Source organism: Podarcis tiliguerta (assembly GCF_965153285.1).
Source record: "Podarcis tiliguerta genome assembly, chromosome: 5".
NCBI classification, from domain to species: Eukaryota; Metazoa; Chordata; class Lepidosauria; order Squamata; family Lacertidae; genus Podarcis; species Podarcis tiliguerta.
The window spans coordinates 78,715,243-78,740,744 of NC_139538.1; the positions used below are offsets into that span (position 1 = coordinate 78,715,243).

At 42.9% G+C, this 25,502-nt stretch overlaps 2 protein-coding genes and 2 long non-coding RNA genes across 19 annotated transcripts in view; 2 read left to right on the forward strand and 2 right to left on the reverse strand.

The window, feature by feature from the left end:
• The window catches only part of LOC310677511 (uncharacterized protein), a 30,727-nt gene extending 10,272 nt beyond the window's left edge, over window positions 1-20,455 (forward strand). The window contains exons 2-3 of the mRNA XM_083440672.1: window positions 18,978-19,141; window positions 19,706-20,455. Of these exons, the coding sequence (XP_083296798.1) occupies window positions 19,121-19,141; window positions 19,706-20,245 (561 nt within the window). The 5' untranslated portion in view covers window positions 18,978-19,120 and the 3' untranslated portion in view covers window positions 20,246-20,455. The remainder of the gene's footprint in view (window positions 1-18,977; window positions 19,142-19,705) is intronic.
• LOC310677547 overlaps window positions 1-25,502 on the reverse strand; it is a 161,184-nt gene that overhangs the window by 132,147 nt on the left and 3,535 nt on the right. The window lies entirely within an intron of this gene.
• Window positions 543-25,434, forward strand: LOC310677481 (uncharacterized protein). 16 transcript variants are annotated; one of them, XR_014511177.1, is made up of 6 exons: window positions 543-653; window positions 1,738-1,793; window positions 4,852-4,953; window positions 5,559-5,645; window positions 5,968-6,309; window positions 7,758-8,009. XR_014511177.1 is itself a non-coding variant. In XM_083440604.1 (5 exons), the coding sequence occupies exons 3-5, from the start codon at window positions 18,175-18,177 to the stop codon at window positions 25,338-25,340; spliced, it is 756 nt and encodes a 251-aa protein (XP_083296730.1). In that variant the 5' UTR covers window positions 543-653; window positions 1,738-1,793; window positions 18,000-18,174; the 3' UTR covers window positions 25,341-25,434. The 16 variants fall into 16 exon arrangements, 9 of the variants coding, with proteins under 9 accessions (XP_083296730.1, XP_083296732.1, XP_083296733.1 ...); XR_014511178.1 differs by having other exon boundaries at window positions 7,816-8,009; XR_014511179.1 differs by having other exon boundaries at window positions 5,968-6,026.
• LOC310677583 lies at window positions 8,368-9,261 on the reverse strand. Its single transcript, XR_014511302.1, has 2 exons — window positions 8,953-9,261; window positions 8,368-8,531 (listed from the first exon to the last, which is right to left on the reverse strand). It is a non-coding gene; the product is annotated as an uncharacterized lncRNA (long non-coding RNA).

Sequence of the window (25,502 nt, forward strand, 5' to 3'; positions counted from 1 at the left end):
TGCCCTAAATCCCCCTCTGCTTGGAAGTTTTTGGTTCCCTTTAATTTTTTGGTTGATCCTGATTTTTAATTATTAAAAATCAAGACAGATCCCTTTAGTCAGAAATACGTCCCTCTCAATCCCTCCCATTTCATTTACTTATGTACTGCTTTTGAAATGAACCTCACAAAGTGGTTTACATCAATATATCAAAACAATAAGCATCCATTAAAAATGTAAGAAAACAGCAAAGGCAAACTGCAAGGGAGAAAAGTTCAATGATTTTAGGACTGTAGCTTTTAAAAGTGTAGTTTAGTGGGAGGTTTGATCTTATTATCTATTTGTTAAATGTGAACCTCATTTTTGTTCCAAATTGTTGCTCTCTAGACCAGTTTCTATTCATCCAGACCAAATGATTCTGCCACCCTGACCAGTTAATACTTAAACTCTTGAGTATTGCTACATCAGTGTGATTACACTATTGACAGAGAACTTTGATCACCATGTTAACATCTATGATGTCGTGAATAGCTCTATCTGAATTGACATTTACATGGATTTGCTGAAGTAATTGTAAGAGAATGATAACTTGGGAAACTGCTTGGCTGTCCTCCAGTTGCATTCAGGATAAGAAGAAGACTACAGTGAGGGCAGGCAGATCTCTGAAGCACCAGGTGTGTATCCTTTCTCCTCAAGCTACTTGCCAGATCAAACTCTGCACAGAATTTTCCCCACTGATAGATCTACATTGGATTATTCCTGTCAGATTTAGGGATGCAGGAAGAGCTGCTGATTTGCTCTATTTGTCTAGTTTTAGGAGGGTTTTAAAAACAATTAATTAATTAAAAACATTTAAAGACAAAATAGAGAGAGAGATTGCACATACGTTTGTAAACCAAGAAAATCTTTAATAAAGATACATTAAAAAGAAACATTTAAAGATCACTTGATTGTAATAGAATATAAACAAAACATTAAAATTACCAATGACTGACAGTTAAAAACAAGTATTTTTAAAATTTGGAATATAATTTAAATCAGCAGTAAGTTAAAAAGATATTAAAACACATTCCAATTACTACATGCCTAGATAGGCTATCCTAAGCAAAAACACTTTTAGCAGGTGCCGAATATAGTACTTTTTTGTTCTTATTTTTATTTTCCAGTGCTTGCTGGTTTTTATAGGTCAATGCCAATAAAGATTTGAATAAAAATAACTATTTTGAGAATCATTTCTGAATATGGCCTCTCTTCATAGTTGTTTCTTTAAAAAAAAAAAAAACCAACAACAACAAATAGCTTGTGTCTACTTCAGTTTCATACTTTCCAAATTTCTCAGTTAAAATAGGGTTTCCTATTCAGTAAGACAATAGTTACTTTAGTGTGAGTGAATATATATGTACAAGTAAAAACACACTTTTATGGGGCCTGGATACATTCATGTCCTGTTAACATAGCATGGAAACATTCCGTTCATTCAGGTTGCCTTTTGTTTCATTCATGTTGCCTTACCTAGCTATGAACTCAAGAGATGGCCCTAGACAAGTTCTGTCTCTCAACCCTAGCCCCTTGGAATGTATACAAGTTAATGATAAGGTTGGGCTTGATTGTGTCCATGAAAGAGAGACAGAGTCATCTCAGGCTGATTTGGAGTTGATGGTCCAACTTCCTTGGCCTGAGCACAAATTATCTATTCAGTTAACTGTGAGAGAATTCCTCATCTGAAAATTAAGATTACAGGATTTCTTTGTATTACAGCCTTATTCCTGGCACGATGAACCATAATTGATCCTGAGATTGATCACTGCCATTGTGTGAGTATGTTTTAACATGCAGCCTGAAAAGCAGAGGAGTTCTGAAGCATGTGGACTACCCCTACTCATTGGCAGAGTTTGCTTGGAAATGTTTTGCTTTGCTGGTGGCAGTAAGCCCTTGTGACTTTCAGCAACCTGCCTAGCACATGTGGTAAAATAACCCCACATCTGTTTTACATCTCCAACAAATTGATGATCCTCCTTTATACATTTTTGCTAGTTTCAAGGGGGTATGATGCCATCTATATAGCATCTTGGGACACGGGTGGCACTGTGGGTTAAACCACAGAGCCTAGGACTTGCTGATCAGAAGGTCGGCGGTTCGAATCCCCGTGATGGGCTGAGCTCCCGTTGCTCGGTCCCTGCTGCTGCCAACCTAGCAGTTCGAAAGGACGTCAAAGCGCAAGTAGATAGATTCCGCTCTGGTGGGAAGGTAAACAGCGTTTCCGTGTGCTACTCTGGTTCGGCAGAAGCGGCTTAGTCATGCTGGCCACATGACCCGGAAGCTGTATGCCGGCTCCCTCGGCCAATAAAGCAAGATGAGCGCCGCAACCCCAGAGTCGGTCACAACTGGAGCTAATGGTCAGGGGTCCCTGTACCCTTTACTTTATATAGCATCTTCATGGTGTTTTCCCTAGAGGAACCACATTCTAACATGCAGCACATTGTGAAGACTGGGCCTGATTTCTGAGTTCACATAATGTGTATAGATATCCATTCCACTGTACATTCTATTACCATTGCCACTGCCCTTTCTAGAGTGCTGAGAGACTAGAGTGCTCCAGTTTTCTCAGGGACCACATTTTGTGTTCTTCACAATACTAACAAAGCCTTTTGACTCTTGGCAGTTTTTTGTTTTTTTCCTTAGAATGCCTTTGCTTTATTTTAATTCATGACATTTGACAATTTTGTGCAAAACAAACCAGACATTTTAACACACAAGGCATTTGCGATCAGTTCCTGACAGTACTGAGTAATCAGTATTTAAACAATCTTTATTATTATCCCTTAACAACACAGTTGTGGCAGTTTGACTCCTCCCACCAATGTGAACAAAGGCTTGCTAGACAGCTGATCTCAATCTAGACTCAATGTCTGGAGATCAGTGATAAGGCATCACATGTTTGCAGCTGAGGGGTGGGGTGGGTGGAGTCAGAAAGAGCTTGAAAGGGGATTTTTAACCCTTTCTGCTTTGTTCCCCCCACCAATCTGAATGGCTTCCCAAGCTTCTATTTTCTTCACATGGCAGGGATGGTCAGAAGATAGATAAGCTCTAGGTGATTTTAAGTTGATCAGAAAGGATTTCTGACTTCCCCATGTTTATCAATAACAGCAACAAAGTAATCCCCCTCCCCTAAATTCAGAATTGTACGTTGTATACAGTAAAAAATAAAATGGGGCGGGGGAAAACAAATTTGCTGCATGGTGCCTGTAACCTCCACCCTTCCTGCTGGGCAAATACTAGCTCGGAGGGGGCAACTTGGGTGAAATGGCATGGTGTTTTAAACCCATTCCTTAGCACCGCAAACAGATCTGAATCCATAACTACCACCTGCCCCCCCCCCCATGTTGTGTTTGCCATTTCTAAAATTAACAAGAAATGAGTTTATTACAGATAAACTTACAAAATTAGGTCTGACTTGGTTCCAAGTCACTTTCTGAGTAACACAGACAAACAATTTTTAGTGTAGGAAGTAGATTTCACATAGAGCATGGAGTAAATGTATGGAGGTGTGGGCTTTAGAATTTGCAAAGGGATGATAGATTTGAATGACTCCCAATACATGGATTGAGTTCCCAGGCCATTAGTTGTTCATCTCTACTCAGTAAAGAAGTAAGGAGTTTTGTTTAGTTTAGTTTTTAAAAGAAGCATGGTAAGAATCAGAATGTATTGTAAATCTATTACATTCTTTTTTTTTCATTTTTGCTTTTAACAATTATCATCTCACATAAATCATAGTCATTCTACACACAGGATTCTCTGAATCCCAAGACTTCCCTCCACCTTTCCATGGTTTCCCAAGATATTCTTTTCCAACTGCAGCATATAATATTCTCCATATTTCCTTAAAACTCCGTTTTTACAATAGTTCCCTCTACATTGCAAGAGCTGAACAACCCTTTAGCTGAAGGTTTCTTTCCCTTTCCCCTTAAAATCTCTAGCCCCAGAGTATGCTGCGAAGGAGCTTTGTGAAGGGGTAACTAGGAAGTTGGTGTCTCAAACAGGTTTTCTTTAAATAAACAATAAAGATTTATTTAAGGCAAGATAGTATATAATACAAATGGATTCAACATAGGTTAGTTCAGAAATACAGTGCAGTTTCACTTTAAATTTGTCCTCAGTTGTTTTTGCATTATTGGTTTGGTTCCTTGATTCTTTCTTTCAGTTATCCACCCCCTTTAACAATCCTGCTCCTGAGGTACTTTAAGTAATTGACCACAGGGCTCTCCACACTCCCTCCCTTCACTGGGTCTGTGAGTTTCTTCTTTTCCTTAGAAGAATCTCTCCCCTCCAGACTAGGTTTGAGTCCCAAGTAGGCTGTTCCTTTCCAGCTCCTACTTCTCCTGGCTCAACCTCTGCCTCCCAGTAAAATTCCGGTCTATTCCTCCTACAGGACACCACACTCTGTCCTTCACAATACGCTCAGAGTGGAAGTTGTTTTTTCCAGAGCCAACTCTTTCTCCCATTCACTCTTTATACCTCAGCCTGTCTCCTAACCTATCTCCCTACCTATCTCCCACCCTCTCCTCCCACAGTTCCAACCCACTTCAACCAACCCTCTCAAACTAACTGTCTCTCCAAAACCTCTCCTTTTAAACTTTCCCTCCTGGAACCTCGGCCAATCAAAGGCTGCCATTCATTAACAATTTGCAGGCATGAAAAAAAAGAAAGAAGCACTTGTTGATCCAACCTGTTGATCCAACCTGTTCAGAGGAGAGGATTGATCACATCAGGTCAATTACCTACTTAGTTCAATCTGTTATAAAACAAGAGTGACTACAGAACTGAAAGCCTCTCTTCTATCTGAGATGCATTGGTGACACTTTCCTCTCACAGGCCTTGGGTGACAGCCCATTAACCTAAAAACACCTCTTCATGAGTAACAGGCCATATAACAGGATTGTGGACAAGAGGGACCAGACGCTGTGGCAGAGCCAGGTACCCACTCTATTCCCATATCTAGTTTAACATAATTATTACAGGAGCTAAGAATGTCAATACAACCTGAGGGGCTAATTCACCTGCTCATCTTCCAAAGTAATATATGCCATCAGTTGCCTTCTAGCTGGTCTATGCAATGACCTTCTAGCTGGTCTATGCAAAAGAATGAATGAGCACAAATCTGAAATGGCAGTATAGAAAAGCCAATGAGGGAACATTTCAGCCTCTCAGGATGCTCTGTCACTGACCTTAAGGTGTTCATTATTGAATGAAGTGACCTCAAACCATGAGACCATTGTATTACAATGCACCAGTGCTATTATTTGCAGATGGAATCAGTACAATAGGTGCTAGGTTTATGTTTTTTAAAATCACACTGGATGTGCTAAAAACTGGCTTACCAGTGCAACTACTGTTTTTGGTGCATCGTCACAGTTTAAAAGGTCATTATCCTCAACTGTATAATTCAGCATTTAGTTTCCCTCTGATTTCTTTTTACAAGCTCCCCAGCGATTGTGTCCCTGCAACTCAGGATAACACTTTATGCATCCAATGAAGTGAATTATATTGTGTGTGTCATAATAAATTTGTTAATCTTTCAGGTGCTACAAGACTCTTCTGCTGGTTTTGCAGGATTGCAAAGATTCCCCCTGCACCAATTTTACAATGATTGCTTAAGGATTGAAATGGTAATCTGAAAAAGTCATTGTGAATTGGGTCCTAACTTTTGTGCTAGATTCTACTGCCTCAAATGAATGGCATCTCAGCCTGTGGTCTTCATCTTGCAGGTCATGATTACAATATCTTATTGTGCTTAACTAAGAAAGAAACTCTGATCTCCCTCACCCCCTGCTTTGTGAAACACATTACCCTACTGTGGATTGTGGAGTTGTTGTTCTTGCTGTTTTCTAATGGGCCAGCATGCCTACTTATGCTTTTAATGGAGCTTATTTACAATGGATAGAGTACTCGTCATCTCGAAGAAAAGGAGCTTTTTCTTTTTTCTTTTAGGGATGAGGGACATACAGAATCAGTATAGACTGAGTGCATCTTCTGAAGGCAAGGATATGGTTGGTTGGTTTTTTAACTGCATGCATTAAATGCTTGTTTTTATTTCTTTAACTGCAAATGATTCAGGAAGAAGATCTGGTCAGTTGGCAACTAAAGAACTACTTGTAGCTATTTTATTCTATTCTTAGATCTCTTCTATTACAGTACATCTAATTTGTGCATATGTGACCACCTTTCTGTATATGAGGTCTGTTTAGGAGAATGCCAGGTTTTCCAAGCATTCTGCTCCACACAGTAGCCAACCATATCACTATGCGATACCAAAAGCAGGACACAGGTCAGGTGAGTACCCTTTTGCCCTGTTCTTTCCCAGCAATTGATATGCCTCTGATAGCATATATCCATAATGATTAGTAGCCACTGATAGTCTTAGCATTCATGAATTTGCCTAATCTCTTGAGAAAGCCATCTAGGTTGGCAGCCATAATCACATCTTGAGTAATTCCAGGACTGTGCTTATACACATATACTCTCTCTCTCTCTCTCTCTCTCTCACACACACACACACAGTAAGATGTGGACCCAGCTCAGCCCTATCCCAACCTAGGTCACACCCAACCCAGATCTGGTCCTATATCAGGGTAGGACTAAAGGGGCAGGGCAGGACAAATCCACTAGATTCAGTTTGATCTGCCACATCTAGCGCCCAGCCCCATTAAATTCCATAGTGCAGTGTTGAGAAATATAGTGGACTGGGCAGGTGAGGTTTTATGATATGGATTTGTAATATATTCCAAGCCTAAAGCCTATATCTCAGTGAATGGAGTAAATTCAGACTCATGCAGATTATGTAGAGGTACTCAACATAGATGTCCTCTATCTCCACTGCTGTTCGCACTTTCCACTGTTAGCAGAACTTGACCCATTATCAGAACCATTTAGATCTGAATATATAATCAAATGAACAGGGAACATAATGATATGCCAATAATGTAGCATTATTTGTGAAAAGCCCTGAAAAACCCATTTGGAGATGTCTTAGGCTTTGATAGCTTTATACTCTTAGGCTCAGTTGTTTCAGGGTTTTTGCTGGGCGGCGGGCAGGGAGCATGTTGCAGCTGTTGCTGATTTGGTTGTGTATTAGTAAGTTCAGTGGGACTTCTAAATTAGTTGTCCTAAGAGGGTCCAATTTAGAATCTAAAATTAACTGACTTATTTTATGATGACTAAACCTGGCTAAACAAGGCTGTACGTCACAAAAGGACACAATCTAGTTCACAGGCAACCCTCCTATAAAGCTTCATTGAAGGCAGTAGAACACAAACCTGGGGGGGGGGAATAAGGGCAAGAAAATGAAATAAAGTGTTCAAAATATCCCCCCACAAAGTTTTTAATAGATATAAATGCCCATGTTGCAGGCAAAGGCACATACAAGTTAAACTTGTATATGTCTTTAAAGCTTTGGAGAGCAACTTAACACACTCATAGTAGAAAAATCAATTAAACCTTATATCCCCATCTCAAACTTCTGTGTTTTAAAAAATGGGAGACTCATTAATGAAAACCAAACTTTTTAACACAGAAAAGTGTTACTAAATCTACTTATAGCAGGATCTACAAATATACTTTTGCATACAAAGAAAATACAGCAACTTCCCACCACATTTATTGCCACCTACTCTAGCCTCAGATACAGAGACTTCAAAAGGAAAGGGACAGAAAGCCATTGGTACATTAAAATGTGTCTCAGGAATATCCAGCCATTAGTAGACATGACCTTTTATCTCAAGAACCACATGTACCGCGCAACTGACTTTTTTTCTACGGGAAAATTAAGCTTGCACACAGGAAAGTGAATGTTTCAGTAAATGGAAAGTTAAAAGAAGACTCCAGACAAGCTATTAAAAGAACAAATTTTATTCAAAACATCGAAGTCATACATTAAAAGGCATTAATAGAGGGAGCTTGGAAAATATGTACAGGATAGCAAGGAAGGAGTTGGGATGCTAATCTGGAACCTGACTTAAAGAGAAAAACTGAGAGTTCGATGCACTTCTATCAACATTCTGCATTTGTCCAGGATTTGAATAATTCCCCGTTGCAGACCAGGGAGTATAAGTGCTTGATGCCATGGAGAAGTTCCCAGCTGATGGTGGAGGCTGCCTCACCATCTCCGCACCATAGTATGGAACTGGGCAGTTGCTTGCCTGGGAAGGCTCATAAAGTCCAGTTCCACAAAAGGCAGCTTGCTGGAAATAAGCAGGGTTAACTTCCAGGGAGCTCTGCTGTTGCGGGGCACACTCTCCTGGTTGTGTGTTGTTGAGAGGTGGCTGCCACAACTCTGCTCCTCTATAACTTTCAGCATAATGAAAGTTGTGTGGCGGATAATATTGTTCCATATGAAGATTTTCGCTGCTTCCTGGACTGCTTCTTGGGCTGCTGTCCAGGGTGCTTCTTGGACGGGTTCTTTCACTCCGGCTATAAGGAGCTGCAGCATGGTTCCCGATCCTTATCCTGGAACCAGTGCTCTTTGGTGTTCTGGCCCTTCGGTTTTGAAACCAGACCTGAACAGAAGAAAGGAGAGAACCAGTATAGAAGATCTTGTTACCATGAATATGTCTTTTTGATCCAACAGAGAGAATTACATTTAATAAATTATGCTTATTCCTCTGGGGTTTCTCTTTAGTTCTCTGCAGCATTTTTCTACTATCTTCAGCTCCACATTCAAATATCTCATGTACATAATCTCCAGTTACTGTTAATTATAAAGCTTTTACATCCACGATACACCCTCCCCCCCCCCCTAAAAAACACACCAAGAAAGAGGAAGCTAGCTCTTGAACTAGGCGCCTTTCACGATAAGCCGAGAGGCACCAGGGTGAACTAAGGCCTTCGACTACGCAAGGAGTATTCTGAGCGGTTCAAATTGTTCCAGTATGTGCGGTTGAGGGAAGTCTTGGAAGCCCCCACCATCCCGATTCTTACGTGCACACGATCTTCTTCAACTCCGATGCTCCTCGCCAGCGCCTCCCTGGTCTCGTATCCAGGGTACCGGTTCTCTTCAAAGGACTTTTTGAGGAGCTCGACGTGAGATGGGCTAAAAACAGTCCTTTTTCGCCTTTCTCCTCCAACTTTGGGGTAGCTTCCTCCTGGGAAAAGACAAAGAGGCAAATCTGAAGGAAGCGCTCGGCTTAAACTGAACCGACGCTTGCAGATCTTCCTCCCTGAATTGGTTTTGCCTTAACAATGGACAATAATTTTAAATAAACCTCCGGTTGCTCTGAACAAGGCTTGCATGAAAACAATTTTAAGTAAGAAGTTTACGCTCTTATTTCTATGCCTGCCATCGTTTTCCGTAGCCGATCCTAACCACGATTATTGGGAAATTTAATCCCGTTTATGTGAAAGGGATTTAACATTCAGAAAGTGTGTGTGTAAATGCTTCATGCTTATAAGGAAAGATGTGCAAACTAATCTTGCGAAATGTTTCCAACCGAAGATATTTGAGCCCCTGTGTAATCCCTCCCTGGCTACCACAAATGGGTCTCTGAAAGCCTTCCCTACACCCTGATCCTGACCCAGAAACAAAAACACCCTTCATTTATAAAAACCGTTGAATTTATAACCCTTAATTTATATCATTCATTTGAGCAATTTTTTAAAGACAAGTGAACTTAAAATCTTCTTAACAATCGTCTCTTCTTACCTTGGCTGTTGGTAGTTTTCATCTTGCAAAAGTGCTGCCTCGCTCTCTTCCAACAAAGCTGGTTTTCGCTTGCAAAATTGCCCTTTCTCCTCAAGGCCCGCTCCAGGTTTCTGGAGTTCGGCGCCTTTATAGCCCCTCCTGGCTGCCAATTGGCCGGCGCCTTTTCCTTGGAGAGAAGCGCTCCAATGGGGAGGCGGCTTTTGGGGAGGAGCGAGATTCAAGTTCAGTTTCAAGCGCTGCTTGACCAATCTAGATGGGCTGGAGCGCACCCTTCCCTTAGCATCACCCCTTAGCAAAACTGGAAAACAGCCCCACAGATTAGTGTGCACAGTTGAAGAGAAGGGAATTGAGAGGATGGGTTGGGGAGCGAGAGAGCCAGAAAGAACTGTGGTTTATTTTTTAAAAATATTATTATGAAGCTGTCAGTTTACAGACAGAGATGCGCCAAGACTTAGGCATGTTGAAAGGCTTTGCCCAAGAAGCCTAGATGCAGCAAGTACACTCTGAAACACCTTGCCTTTTGAGATGAAGCAGGCGCCTTCACTGCACCCTTTGCGGCGCCTGCTATAAACTTTGTTTCCTTTCCTTTACCTGCAGAAAGTTGCTATGCCTTTTAATCGGTGGTTTTAGCTTAACTGTAATTGCATTTGGCATGTTTTTCACTTTGACTTTTATCGATCATGTTCATGCTTTCGTAAGCCGCTTAGAGGTTTTCGTTAAGGTTAGGCGGTGCAAAAACTTGAAGGGAAGAATGTGAGTAACACCATTGCAAATAAAGGGAAGGCAAACTCCTCTTGCCAAGAAGTCAGTAGGGATTTCAAGCCCAAGCGGTTGATGTTAGATGCTGGGAGTATTCACAGTCTCAAGGCACTATCGCTTGTAACTGCAACGGGGTTGCATTCTGAGTGAAAGCGAGCTTTCCGTTTCCTAGGCTTGCTTCAAACGTTGCTGGTGCTTCCTTTCTTTTTCACTTCAACTATTTCTCTTTCTGTCTTTCTATCCCCACAACTTTCACGTGGCCATATTCCTCTGCCTTTCAGGGACTTGCGGCATCCAGATAGCCTGCCGCTCCACCCTACACCCGGGGCAAGAGAGTTGCCTCCGATCCTCAAAGGAACTGAAAACGTCTGAAACCTTCCAGCTCATACAATGAATGTTCCCAGTCCCTGGCAGTTTGTTAATCAAGAATGGTTCCCTGTTGGTACATTCTTTGTTATTTTTGCATAAGAAAATTAACACAAGGGACCCTCCCTAAGTGTACCTATAAACCCTAATCATAGGTATGCTGGCTCAGAATCGGCAAGGAAACTTTTTTTCCAGTAAGAGCTACATTTTCTACGACTGAAAAAAAAAAGCTTCCGTGAAGGTTGGGGGTGTTACAGAAAGATGTGGAAACCTCAGCAACCATATCAGTACTGTCTCAGGAAAGATTATCCGTGAACAAAAGAGGGCTCACATTGGGAGTGGGAGAGACACGATGAAATGTCTCTAATTTCTGCCATCATGATCGCTTAGAAGCTCGGTATATTTGTGCAGAAGGCAATTGATTTAAATATGTATTCCTGTAAGGTAGTTACAGTAGGGGCTAGCAGAATTTCCTGGAAAACATTTACTTGTATCCTTTGGGATACAACACGTTGCAATCTATCTCAATATATTCTTCATCATAGCGGTGGAACATCTACCTAGAATATAAAGGGGTTCTTATTCGTTCCAGAATATAGAAATGTGTCCAAACTAATTTGCTTCAAAATTCTGTTATTTTGGAAGGGAGATTTAGGATGCTGTGCAAAATTCTTAACCCGAGGTACTATTTCTGGATTAGCAGAGTCTAGAACCTGAAGTGTCTGTAACCCGAGGTACCACTGTAATTCTAAGCATTCTTTTCAGGTGGTCATAGTATGGCTTCCATATAACATGGAAATCTAGGGATTGTGGCATGTATTAGCTGTGAAGTAGACTTTTATTTTTGATTCATCAACCTTGGAATCCAAGTATGTCTGTTTATGGTGGTATGTGAAGTGGATTCCAAACCATTTATACTTGATAGTAAATATTTCCAGACATTAATATTCCATTTTTTAGAATCGTACTTCTATCTCACTTGACAGTCCTGTGAGGCTCCCACAATAAACAAAAAGCTCGCAAGCCTAACTTACTTGGGACTTAGGACTTACTTCAGAGTAGGCATGGTTAAGGTTGCTCTGTTAATAGCATTCCCAATATTGTGTATTTTGGTGTGCTGGTGAAAAGCTGCAAACTGTACCACATGGGTTACTGTTGTGTGATTTTTATAGAGTTAAAAGTATAAGACTTATTTGTCTGCTATATAACTTTATGTTTGTTTGTTTGCTTGCTTGATTTAGATTCCACCCTTCATCACAGTATCTCAGGACAGTTCACAAGACTGATAGATAGATAGATAAAACTTTATTCGCATTAGCGGAATCTATAACCTGAAGGGCCTGTAACATTAAAATCGAGGGATTGCGGCATGTATTAGCTGTGAAGTAGCCTTTTATTTTTGATTCATCAACCTTGGAATCCAAGTATGTCTGTTTATGGTGGTATGTGAAGTGGATTCCAGACCATTTATACTTGATAGTAAATATTTCCAGACAATTTGGCCTTGGCTAGGGACATTAATATTCCATTTTTTAGAATCCTACTTCTATCTCACTTGACAGTCCTGTGAGGCTCCCACAATAAATAAATAAAAAGCTCACAATCAAGCTGATACCTAAGTCACGTCATCCTCAGTATTAGTTTCATATCTCAAAATGGGACAAAGATATTGTCTTCACAAGAGGATTACCAAAACGGGGACTGGCGGTGCGATGTTGCTCTTGAGGACTCCCACTGGCACCCCAAAAACATCTGAGACACACATCTCCCCTGCTCACTGCCCTCTTCCTCAGCAACTGGGAAACTTTATCGGATACAGTAGACCGTCTTTCACGATGCCATATGCCACAATAAATTTGGTAGCCTTTGACGTGTCAAAACACTGTTTGCGCTGTTAATTCAACACGTATTTCCGAGCAGAAACTTGACCTCCTGGTCCGTGTGTTTCAGTAGCCATGAAGTTTAACTGTTCATTAAAACAACCACCAGCACAGCGCTAATCTCACATTGACATTGCTGCTCTTCAGATTAGGAAGTTACTTTGTGGTACATTGTGCTTGGAAAGTTGCTAAGTTACAATTTACTCGGTGAAACATTGTGATCTTTGAACCTTGGAGGAGAAAGGGGCAATAATGTATAAACGAGCTACGTAGTAATAGGTTGAAACGCAGCTATGTATTTGATACCTAAACTTTGTTTGCTGGTTTTCCTTTCCTCGTCCTCCTACAAATAAACCCAATTTAATGTTCTGGGTTGCTATATTCTCATGGTTTTTATTTACGGAATTTATACTCCGAGCCTAGATCGGCAGTACACACTTTGTGTGTGTGTAGAAGGATTGTTTGTGTGTATGTGCAGGGATTGTGATTTGTAAATCCTGGTATAAGTAGATTTAGTAACACTTTTCTGTGTTAATAAGTTTGGTTTCCATTAATGAGTTTTCCATTTTAAAAAAAGAAGAAGTTTGAGATGGGGATATAAGGTTTAATTGATTTTTCTACCATGAGTGTGTTAAGTTGCTCTGCAAAGCTTTAAAGACATATAGGTTTAACTTGTATGTGCCTTAGCCTGCTACGTGGGCATTTATATCTATTAAAAACTTTGTGGGGGGATATTTTGAACACTTTATTTCATTTTCTTGCTCTTAATTCCCGCCCCCCCCCCGCAAGGTTTGTGGTCTACTGCCTTCAATGAAGCTTTATGGGAGGGTTGCCTGTGAACTAGAGGTACCACTGTATATGCCTGAGGGGAGATAGCCGCGCCCTGTGGTGGCGCCTGGAGACCGGCTACGAGATTACTTTGAAGGGCGTTGTCCTCCCGTATTACGTTCCCGCAGCATCAGCGCTATAACCAACTTCTTGCTGGGGCAACGGGGGGGGGCGTGTCCTTCCCGTTCCTCTTTCTGGTCCCAACGGCCGCCCATCCCCCACTCCCTCTCGCTTCGCCGCGTAGAATCCAGGTTGACGCCGGGCGCCGTTTCCCGCCCAAACCGCCCCCGCCTGTCCTGCCCTCTGGCCACGCCTTCCCCTGCGGCGTCACACCAGCCGTCGTCCTCCTCCTCCTCCTCCTCCTCCCTGGTCTCCCCGCTTCTCCTCCCTCTCCTCGGTCTCCCCTTCGCTCCCTCTTCACACAATGACCACCCACTCCGCAGGGGGACCCACCCAGGAGGCGAGATAAGGGCATTAGCATGTCTGGCCTCTGAGGAAGGCTGCCCCCTCTCGCCTTCCATGCTGCTCCTTTCATTCCTTCATCCTTCCGCTCCCCTCTGGCCCCTCCAGGCTCAGCGCAGGGGGGGGGGGGACACCACCGGCTGGGCTGCCCTAAATCCCCCTCTGCTTGGAAGTTCTTTCTCTCTCTTTTATTTATTTCACTTCTTTGAAGTCTCTCAGCCCCACTCACCCCGCAGAGTGTTTGTTGTGGGGGAGGAAGGGAAAGGAGAATGTTAGCCGCTTTGAGACTCCTTAAAGGGAGTGAAAGGCGGGATATCAAATCCAAACTCTTCTTCTTCTTCTTCTTCTTCTTCTTATTTATGGTTGATCATGATTTTTAATTATTATGAATCCAGACAGATCCATTTATATCCATACGTCCCTCTCAATCCCTACCATTTACGTATGTACTGCTTTTGAAATGAACCTCACAAAGTGGTTTACATCAATATATCAAAACAATAAGCATCCATTAAAAATGTAAGAAAACAGCAAAGGCAAACTGCAAGGGGGAAAAGTTCAATGCTTTTAGGATTGTAGCTTTTAAAAGTGTAGTTTAGTGGGAGAGATTTTTCTCTATCCCCTTTCTCCATGAAATGCAAAATTTTATAAATTTCTGTCATGCCACGTCTTATCCAACTTTTCTCTAAACCAAAAAGTCCCCAATGCTCCAAGCTTTCCTCATTGTTCCATCCACTTGATCACTCTGCTTGCCCTTTTCTGAATTATCTGAACTGGAGATCTGTGATAACGCATCACCTGCTTGTATGCATAGGGTGTGATGGGGGGAGCAATTAATCCCTTTCCCGTGTCCCCCCCAAGTCCTAATTGCTTTCTAAATTGCTGTTTCCTTTGCATGGCAGTGGTGGGAAGAACGCTGGGTGTTTTGCAGTACATCACAAAGGATTGCTGACCTCACCTCCCCGTGTTTCTAAATACAGTAACCGCAAAATAATCCCCCTCCCCCTCTACATTATACTGCTGAGATGAAGAATACTTGAGTTAACCGGGAACGGATTTACGTGTGGAAAGCCTGTGAGCTCCCATTAATTCTGATTCTCAAAACAAGTTCCTGGGCTCATCATTCTTGTATTCTAAGTCTATGGCTTTTTTACTATGCTCTTTATTGCTGGATCCAAGGTTCTAGTTAAAGTGAGGGAAGCAAATCTCTTGCTGCATGGTGCCTGTGACTTCCAACCCCCTTATTGGGCCAATATTAGTTCTGATGGGTAAAATAGCATGGTATTTACACCTCTTTCCCAGCGCCACAAATAGTTCTGAATCTCTACTCCCCTCCCCTCGTTTGCTGTTTTCAAACCCAACAACAGATGACTATTACAGTTCTCCCAACATCAGTCCCAAGCAGTGACAGACCTACATTTTGGGGGTCCTGAACTCGAGCTGTTCTGGGGGTCCCTTCACAACTAGCAATGAGTTCTGGATAACCACTGTTGTCGTCTTCAATGGGGCTGTTCCCTGACAGATCACCACATTTAAAAAATCAGATTTTGATTAGAATTTCTGCTCTGGGTTGTCACATGTTTCAAAGTCTCTGGTGTGAATATAAATGTTTAAGAATGTGGACTAAATTCAGGTCTGGAGCCCTTCTGGGATTTGGCGCCCAGAATCTTAAGATTCATTTGTTTCGTAGGATATCTGCCCCTGATTCCAAGCTACTCTGTGTATAACATAGGCAAAAGGCCAGAATCTAGATGCTAAAACAGCTCTAGAGAGATAGGTAAATGTAATACAATAGATAAAAGGCAAGATTAAAACAACTCCCAATTGAGATAAAAAAAAGCTAAGACTGGAGGATAAAACCTGCAATAAGAACAAGATCCAAAGCTGAAACTAAATCTAAATGTCTTCACCTGACACATACAAAAACATTAAAGTGATGCCAGGCAAGCGGGGGCATCCATTATCAGGGGTCCCAGCTTGACTAAAATAGGGGGGGGGTCCCAGGAAAACCCCATCCCACATAATTTGTCACATGGAACGGCACATACACACCATTTGAATGGCAATGCACATCAGTTCTCCCAACATCAGTTACAGTTCTCCCAACATCAGTCCCAAGCAGTGACAGACCTACATTTTAGGGGCCCCGTAGCTTGAGCTGTTCTGGGGTCCCCTTCACAACTAGCAATCAGTTCTGGGTAACCACTGTTGTCTTCTTCAACAGATCACCACATTTAAAAAATCAGATTTTGATTAGAATTTCTGTTCTGGGTTGTCTCACGTGTCAAAGACACTGCTGTGAATAAAAATGTTTACGCATGTGGACTGAATCCCTCTGAGATTAGGTGTCCAGAATCTTAAGATTCATTGGTTTTGCAGGAGATCTGCCCCTGATTCAAAGCTGCTCTCTGTATAACATAGGCAAAATGCCGTAATCTAGATGCTAGAACGGCTCTGGAGAGAGAGATAAATGCAATACAATAGATAAAAGGCAAGATTAAAACAACACCCAACTGAGATCAAAAAGCTAAGGTTGCAGGATAAAACCTGCAATAAGGACAACTAGCTGCAAGTAGATCTAAATGTCTTCACCTGACACATACAAAACCATCAAAGTGATGCCAGGCAAGCCTCTCTGGGAGTGGAAGGTGCGGGATTTATTTCCCCACATCCATCTCTCTGAATGAGAGAAAGAGTTGAGTGGTGGAGAGCAGAGGGCATCATTACACAGGAGAGACTGCTAAATCTTAGTGAAAGGAAAGGTACTAGGTGGTGTGTCATCTGGTGTGGATGAGGAAAGACTGCAGCGTTATCGCCTGCCCTGGGTGGCATCTACACATAAAAAACACTCTGCAAATACTTTAAAAAAAAACATTTTGAAAAATATATTGAATTTCCCATAGCTCACCACAACAAATGTAGTTCTTACTCGAAAAAAAGTTTCCTTGCCGATTCTGCGTCAGCATCCCTATGATTAGGGTTTATAGGTACACTTATAGGTATTTCTTAGGCAAAAATAACAAAGAATGTACCAACAGGGAACCATTCTTGATTAACAAACTGCCAGGGACTGGGAACATGCATTGTATGAGCTGGAAGGTTTCAGAACGTTTTCAGTTCCTTTGAGGATCGGAGGCAACTCTCTTGCCCCGGGTGTAGGGTGGAGCGGCAGGCTATCTGGATGCCGCAAGTCCCTGAAAGGCACGTGAATATGGCCACGTGAAAGTTGTGGGGATAGAAAGACAGAAAGAGAAATAGTTGAAGTGAAAAAGTACCAGCAACACGTTTGAAGCAAGCCTAGGAAAGGGAAAGCTCGGTTTCACTCAGAATGCAACCCCGTTGCAGTTACAAGCGATAGTGCCTTGAGACTGTGAATACTCCCAGCATCTAACATCAACCGCTTGGGCTTGAAAGACCTACTGACTTCTTGGCAAGAGGAGTTTGCCTTCCCTTAATTTGCAATGGTGTTACTCACATTCTTCCCTTCAAGTTTTTGCACCGCCTAACCTTAACGAAAACCTCTAAGCGGCTTACGAAAGCATGAACATGATCGATAAAAGTCAAAGTGAAAAACATGCCAAATGCAATTACAGTTAAGCTAAAACCACCGATTAAAAGGCATAGCAACTTTCTGCAGGTAAAGGAAAGGAAACAAAGTTTATAGCAGGCGCCGCAAAGGGTGCAGTGAAGGCGCCTGCTTCATCTCAAAAGGCAGGGGGTTTCAGAGTGTACTTGCTGCATCTAGGCTTCTTGGGCAAAGCCTTTCAACATGCCTAAGTTTTGGCGCATCTCTTTCTGTAAACTGACAGCTTCATAATAATATTTTTAAAAAATAAACCACAGTTGTGTCTGGCTCTCTCGCTGCCCAACCCATCCTCTCAATTCCCTTCTCTTCAACTGTGCACACTAATCTGTGGGGCTATTTTCCAGTTTTGCTAAGGGGTGATGCTAAGGGAAGGGTGCGCTCCAGCCCATCTAGATTGGTCAAGCAGCGCTTGAAACTGAACTTGAATCTCGCTCCTCCCCAAAAGCCGCCTCCCCATTGGAGCGCTTCTCTCCAAGGAAAACGCGCCGGCCAATTGGCAGCCAGGAGGGGCTATAAAGGCGCCGAACTCCAGAAACCTGGAGCGGGCCTTGAGGAGAAAGGGCAATTTTGCAAGCGAAAACCAGCTTTGTTGGAAGAGAGCGAGGCAGCGCTTTTGCAAGATGAAAACTACCAACAGCCAAGGTAAGAAGAGAGGATTGTTAAGAAGATTTTTAGTTGACTTGTCTTTAAAAATTGCTCAAATGATTGCTCAAATGATTGATATAAATTCAGGGTTTTATAAATGAAGGTTGTTTCTGTTTCTGGGTCAGGATCAGGGTGTAGGAAAGACCCATTTGTGGTAGCCAGGGAGGGATTACACAGGGGCTCAAATGTCTTTGGGTGGAAACATTTCGCAAGATTGGTTTGCACATATTTTACTTGTAAGCATGAAGCATTTAGTGCATTTTACTGCATGAAGCATTTACACACACACACTTTATGACTGTTAAATCCCTTTCACATAAACGGGATTCAATTTCCTAAGAAACGTGGTTAGGATCAGCTGCGGAAAACGATGGCAAGCCTAGAAATAAGAGCGTAAACGTATTACCTAAAATTCTATGGTTTGTTTTCATTCAAGCCTTGTTCAGAGCAACCGGAGGCTTATTTAAAGGCCACAAAGTGCGTGGATTTCAATGTCAGGTACAAAAGCCTTCCTGTAAAAAGCGAAGGCTTTGCCCTTCTGCGCTCGGCCTGGTGGGTGGTCAGCGGGGCGCTTGAAAGAATTGCCACTGACGCGTTCTCTACCGGGGGTCGTTTTAGGCAGTGTAACCTCAGGCAGCGCCCGATTCTGGGGCACTGGCTCCCGGGCAAGTGCAGGCGATGCAGCCCTGAGCTTTCCATGTCGGGAGGAAGATCGGCAAGCGTCGCTTCTGTTTAAGCCGAGCGCTTCCTTCAGATTTGCCTCTTTGTCTTTTCCCAGGAGGAAGCTACCCCAAAGTGGGAGGCGATAGAAGAAAAAGGACCGTTTTTACTCCTGCCCAAATCGAGCTCCTCAAAAAGTCCTTTGAAGAGAACCAGTACCCCGGATACGAGACCCGGGAGGCGCTGGCGAGGTGCATCGGAATGGAAGAAGATCGTGTGCACGTAAGAATCGGGATGGTGGGGGCTTCCAAGACTTCCCTAAACCGCACATACTGGAAGAATTTGAAACGCTCAGAATAATCCTTGCGTAGTCGAAGGCCTTAGTTTTCCCGGGTGCCTCTCAGCTTATCGCGAAAGGCGCCTTGTTCAAGAGCTAGCTTCCTCTTTCTTGGTGCGTTTTTTTTTTGGGGGGGGAGGGTGTATCGTGGATGTAAAAGCTTTATAATTAACAGTAACTGGAGATTATGTACATGGGATATATAAATGTGGAGCTGAAGATAGTAGAAAAATGCTGCAGAGAACTAAAGAGAAACCCCAGAGGAATAAGCATAATTTATTAAATGCAATTCTCTCTGTTGGATCAAAAAGACATATTCATGGTAACAATGTCTTCTATATTCACAGAACATAATGCCTATATGCCTTTCACACAACACAAAACAAATTAACGTAGGTTCTCCCACTGTCATACACTAATCTTTGCTTGGTTGTTGTACCTGAAAGTGAAATTATAACCTATCTGTTTGGAAATAATGGGCATTTAGTTCTCTCCTTTCTTCTGTTCAGATCTGGTTTCAAAACAGAAGGGCCAGAACACCAAAGAGGATCGGTTCCAGGATAAGGATCGGGAGCCATGCTGCAGCTCCTTATAGCCGCAGTGAGAGAACCTGTACAAGAAGCAGCCTGGACAGCAGCCAAAATATCCACACGGAACAATATTATCAGCCACACAACTTGCATTATTCTGAAAGCTATGGAGGAGCAGAGTTGTGGCAGCCACCTCTCAACAACACGCAACCAGGGGAGTGTGCCCCGCAACAGCAGAGCCCCCTGGAATTGGACCCTGCTTATTACCAGCAACCTGCTTTTTGTGGAACTGGGCTTCATGAGACTTCCCAGGCGAGCAACTGCCCAGTTCCATATTACGGTGCGGAGATGGTGAGGCAGCCTCCACCATCATCTGATAACTTCTTCATGGCATCAAGCAGTTATACTCCCTGGTCTGCAACGGGGAATTACTCAGCTGCAAATCATGGACAAATGCAGAATGTTGATGGAAGTGCTTTGGACTCTCAGTTTTTCTCTATAAGTCAGGTTTCAGATTAGCATCCAAACTCCTTCCTTGCTATCCTGTACATATTTTCCAAGCTCCCTCTTTTAATGCCTTTTAATGTATGACTTCGATGTTTTGAATAAAGTTTGTTCCCTTACAAGCTTGTCTGGAGTCTTGATTTAATTTTCCATTTACTGAAACATTCACTTTCCTGTGTGCAAGCATATAAAACATGGGCTTAATTTTTCCATAGAAAAAAGTCAGTTGTGAGGTACATGTGGTTCTAGAGATTAAAGGTCAGGTCTCCCCCCCCCAGGTTAATCCCCACCCCCACCCCAAGGTTTGTGCTCTGCTGCCTTCAATGAAGCTTTATGGGAGGGTTGCCTGTGAACCAGAGGTACCACTGAGGGAAGATAGCCGCGCCCTGTGGTGGCGCCTGGGGACCGGCTACCAGATAACTCTGAAGGGCTTCCCTCTCGACATTGTCTTCCCTTATTACGCTCCCGCAGAATCTCCCCCCGCCCCCTCGGTCTCCCCTTCGCTCCCGCTTCACACAATGACCCCCCCACCCCACCCCGCAGGGGGGACCCACCCAGGAGGCGAGATAAGGGCATTAGCATGTCTGGCCTCTGAGGAAGGCTGCCCCCTCTCGCCTTCCATGCTGCTCTTTTCATTCCTTCATCCTTCTCCTCCCCTCTGGCCCCTTCAGGCTCAGCCCGGGGGGGGGGCGGCTGGGCTGCCCTAAATCCACCTCTGCTTGGGAGCTGGATCTTCCTCACTTCCTCTTCTACCCCACTCCAAATCTGCCCCTTCAGCAGCCTCGGGGCAAAGAGGAGGCGCCACTCTTCCCGCCTTTCTTCGCCATTTGATCTTGATCCCCCAACAATCTCCATTCTTCCCTGGGGGGGGGGGCAGTTTTGGGACTCGTCTCAGGTGACCAAATGACCCCCCTGCAGGAGTAAGTCTGGCCAAGGTGGCTGGGACGTCGGCTCAGGCAAATGCAACCCAGGGAGGATTTCCCCCTGAAGCCTGTGCCCCCTTTTTCATCTTTGCCTCCTTCTGAACCTGCCCTGGGAATTCGGCTGGTGTTTCTCTCCCTCCTCCATAAGGAAAGCCCTGAGCACTAGCATTCCCTGGGCGGTTGCCAAATGATGAGGGGTGAGCACTCTGCACATGCCTGGGAGCAAACCATCTACCAGCGTCTGTCAGATTCCCTTAGGTGAGAGAAAGGGTTTATAGAGTGATAGCCAGTAGGTGCCTCCCAGAACTCATTGGAGGAAGACTAAATGGTGAACACCACAGCACTGTCGAAAACGAGGACACAGATGTCATTCAATGGGTCTGTGCTAATGTAGGTAATATTCATTTGTATGTTTTGAAGTATGGTTGATTCCCACCCCCACCCCTCAATTTTATTATTTTATCTGTTAGTAAACCACGTTGCAGTTTTTTGTTTGACAATCAAGTGGTGTATACATTTAATGAAATAAACAAATGGCCAAAGGCAACTTAAAAACAATTACTGTAATTTAAATAGAAATATAATACTTCTCACCGTATTTAGGTCACCTGAATGCCTGCTTAGTCTGCTGTCCAAATTCTGACTGTTGCTGGGCATTTGTTTGAAAACTGCAGCTAGACCATAAAGCCCTTCCAAGAATGCTGTGTCTGCTATGTCTCTGTTCCAGCACTCTTTTCTTTAATCAAATTTCCACTATACTTTTCTTCAACAAGGCTACACTTTCCGAAAAACAACCTACTCACAATGGGCTTCAGAAACCACAGAGTTGCTGTCTAACAACCTGCAGATTTACACACTCACACATATTAATTAATTAATTAATTAATTAATTACAGGTCGTTCCAAAGAGCACCCACATTGAAGCATGATTTCTGGTAAAATAACTTATGGTGAAAAGAATCTTTAGGCAATCTTAATGCATGGAAGCGTTATGGGTATTTAAAGAGCTTATATGGTTATTTGAAGCTTGATCTTTTAAAATATACATTGAGCTTTTGAAGGTCCTCCTACAAATAAACCCAATTCTATGTTCTTATGGTTTTTATTTACTGAATTTATACGCCGCCCTTCGGAGCCCACATCGGCAAACAGAAACAGTACACAATTTAAAAACAAAGCAAAACATTCTAAAACATTTCGAACATTAAAAAAATAACAAGTGCAAACACCTAAAAGCAATTTCAGTTAGGAAGAATCCTAAAGGTAATTATAGGAGGTTTGTTGGTTTGTTTTTTCAACTATTCTTCTGTCCGCTGATCTCGGGGTTGTCAGGAACATTATTCTGCAGCCACCAAATGCCTGAACAAACAGGAATATTTTCAAATTCCTAATGAAACGCAATAATGATGAAGACGGGGGAGCTCACTAGAGAGAGCATTCCGCAACCGGGGAACCTCTTTAAATGGGTTGGCCGTCCAGATTGAATTAAAGCATATTAAACCAACTACAACGGCACTGTCGTCTTATTTATTTATTTGGGTTTATAAAAGATTAACATACGAATCCTAACTTGCAGGTACCAGCTTGGAAAAGGCATTCTTGGTGCAAGGAACTCCTCTTCTAAGATGGCGGGTGACCTTGAATATCCAATGCACCGTTTTTAAAAGAACGTAAGCTGTTTCCTAAATCTTCAAAACTAGCGAAAAATGAATGCAAATTTAATCATATGTTAATAAAATATAGATTGCTTACATAGCTTAGATTTCTTTCTTCGGCTGCCGCCGCTCTTATGTATACCGTATTATTCGCATTTGATACGATTGCTGGCAGTTGCCAGAGCCTCCATCCAAGGCGATGCACTAATTTATTTAGATGGCAGAGGCTGGAATGAGGGGTATTGGAATTAAGTTGTTCCAAGCTTCTTTGTCGATATGAAATAATTTATATTTGGTTCTTTTTAGAGCAACAACAAAACCTTTTTAAAAAGGAGAGTACCCGTTTAAGATACGAAGTGTGTGCTAGAGTGTGTGGGGGGGGGATGTTCTTTGGTTGGACCTCGCAAGTGTCATTTTTGTACAATGCGGGTGTGGCTTGGCAAAGAAAAGGTGTAGCAGGCGACCGAAATCTCTCTCTCTCTCTCTCCTCTTCCATTCAGATGAAGAGTCAATTGCCAAAGGGGTGTCGACGGAGGGAGGGGTTGGAGCCAGTTTGGCAAAGCAACTGATTTTTTGAAAGAGAATGTAACTGTTTCTATTGGTTGGGAAGCAAGGGTGAAACGCAAAAATGATGAAGACGGGGCAGGTGACTGGGAGGGCATTCCGCAACCGGGAAACCTCGGATTGGTAGAGAAGTAAGGGTGGGGTGACTCCCTCGTATTGGTGGAGAAGTAAGGGTGGGGTCGCCCAACGGAGATAAATGCCCAGACCGAATCCCCTGCAGAGTGAACGAACCTGAGGGAGTTTTTTTCATGATGGCAACCAACAAGGAAGGTAAGAGAAACTTTTTAAAAAATGATTATTAAGCCCTGAGCTTTCCATGTCGGGAGGAACATCGGCAAGCGTCGCTTCAGTTTAAGCTTGCCCAGCGCTTCCTTCAGATTTGCCTCTTTGTCTTTTCCCAGGAGGAAGCTACCCCAAAGTCGGAGGAGATAGGAGAAAAAGGACGGTTTTCACCCCTGCCCAAATGGAGCTCCTAAAAAAGTCCTTTGAAGAGAACCAGTACCCCGGATACGAGATCAGGGAGTCGCTGGCGAGGTGCATCGGAATCGAAGAAGATCGTGTGCACGTAAGAATCGGGATGGTGGGGGCTCCCAAGACTTCCCTAAACCGCACAGACTGGAAGAATTTGAAACGCTCCGAATAATCCTTGCGTAGTCGAAGGCCTTAGTTCTCCCTGGTGCCTCTCAGCTTTTTTTGGGGGGGGGGGGTGTATCGTGGATGTAAAGGCTTTTTGTAAAGGGTGGGTGGGTTGTGCTCCCTCCTTTTCAAATTTAGGAAGAAATTGTGCCCATACATGTTCAGAATTCATGGTTCCTGATAAAGGCTTCCTTTTCCTTCCCAGTAAATTTATGCACAGCACACATTCATTTTATGCAGATTCTGAGTTTTCTGAGATTCTGACCCCAAACAGGGCAGAACAAATGGGTAGGTCTTCTGAGTGAGAAAGTCTTGTGGAACTGTACACTTGTGCAGCTTTTAAAGGTGGCTTTTTCTGATACTGCAGAACAAAATACAGCCAAATAGCAGTATTTAGTCATTCCAACTTAGAAGCTTTATGATTAACAGTAACTGGAGATTATGAACATGGGATATATGAATGTGGAGCTGAAGATATAGAAAAATGCTGCAGAGAACTAAAGAGAAACCCCAGAGGAATAAGCATAATTTGTTAAATGTAATTCTCTCTGTTGGATCAAAAAGACAGATTCATGGTAACAATGTCTTCTATATTCACAGAACATAATGCCTATATGCCTTTCACACAACACAAAACAAGTTAACGTAGGTTCTCCCACTGTCATACACTAATCTTTGCTTGGTTGTTGTACCTGAAAGTGAAATTATGACCTACCTGTTTGGAAATAATGGACATTTGGTTCTCTCCTTTCTTCTGTTCAGATCTGGTTTCAAAACAGACGAGCCAGAACACCAAAGAGGATCGGATCCAGGATAAGGATGGGGAACCATGCTGCAGCTCCTTATAGCCGCAGTGAGAGAACCAGTTTAAGAAGCAGCCTGGATAGCAGCCCGAGAAGTAGTCCAGGAAACCTCCAAAATATTCACACAGAACAATATTACCAGCCACAGAACTTTCATTATGCTGAAAGCTGTGGAGGAGCAGAGTTGTGGCAGCCACCTCTCAACAACACGCAACCAGAAGAGCATCTCTCTGCCCCGCAACAGCAGAGCCCCCTGGAATTGGACCCTGCTTATTACCAGCAACCTGCTTTTTGTGGAACTGGGCTTTGTGAGACTTCTCAGGCGAGCAACTGCCCAGTTCCATATTATGGTGCGGAGATGGTGAGGCAGCCTCCACCATCATCTGATAACTTCTTCATGGCATCAAGCACTTATACTCCCTGGTCTGCAACGGGGAATTATTCAGCTACAAATCCTGGACAAATGCAGAACATTGATGGAAGTGCTTCGGGCTCTCAGTTTTTCTCTTTAAGTCAGGTTCCAGATTAGCATCCCAACTCTTTCCTTGCTATCCTGTACATATTTTCCAAGCTCCCTCTTTTAATGTATGACTTTGATGTTTTGAATAAAGTTTGTTCATTTACTAGCTTGTCTGGAGTCTTCATTTAACTTTCCATTTACTGCAACATTCACTTTCCTGTGTGCAAGCAT

What these genes read in the sequence shown, in the direction of transcription:
- LOC310677481 (XM_083440604.1), top strand. Translation starts at nt 18,175, where the DNA reads ATGAAAACTACCAACAGCCAAG. An exon ending in GAAAACTACCAACAGCCAAG is followed by an intron (nt 18,197 to 23,773) that starts GTAAGAAGAGAG and finishes GTCTTTTCCCAG; the next exon opens with GAGGAAGCTACCCCAAAGTC. An exon ending in TCGAAGAAGATCGTGTGCAC is followed by an intron (nt 23,938 to 24,770) that starts GTAAGAATCGGG and finishes TCTTCTGTTCAG; the next exon opens with ATCTGGTTTCAAAACAGACG.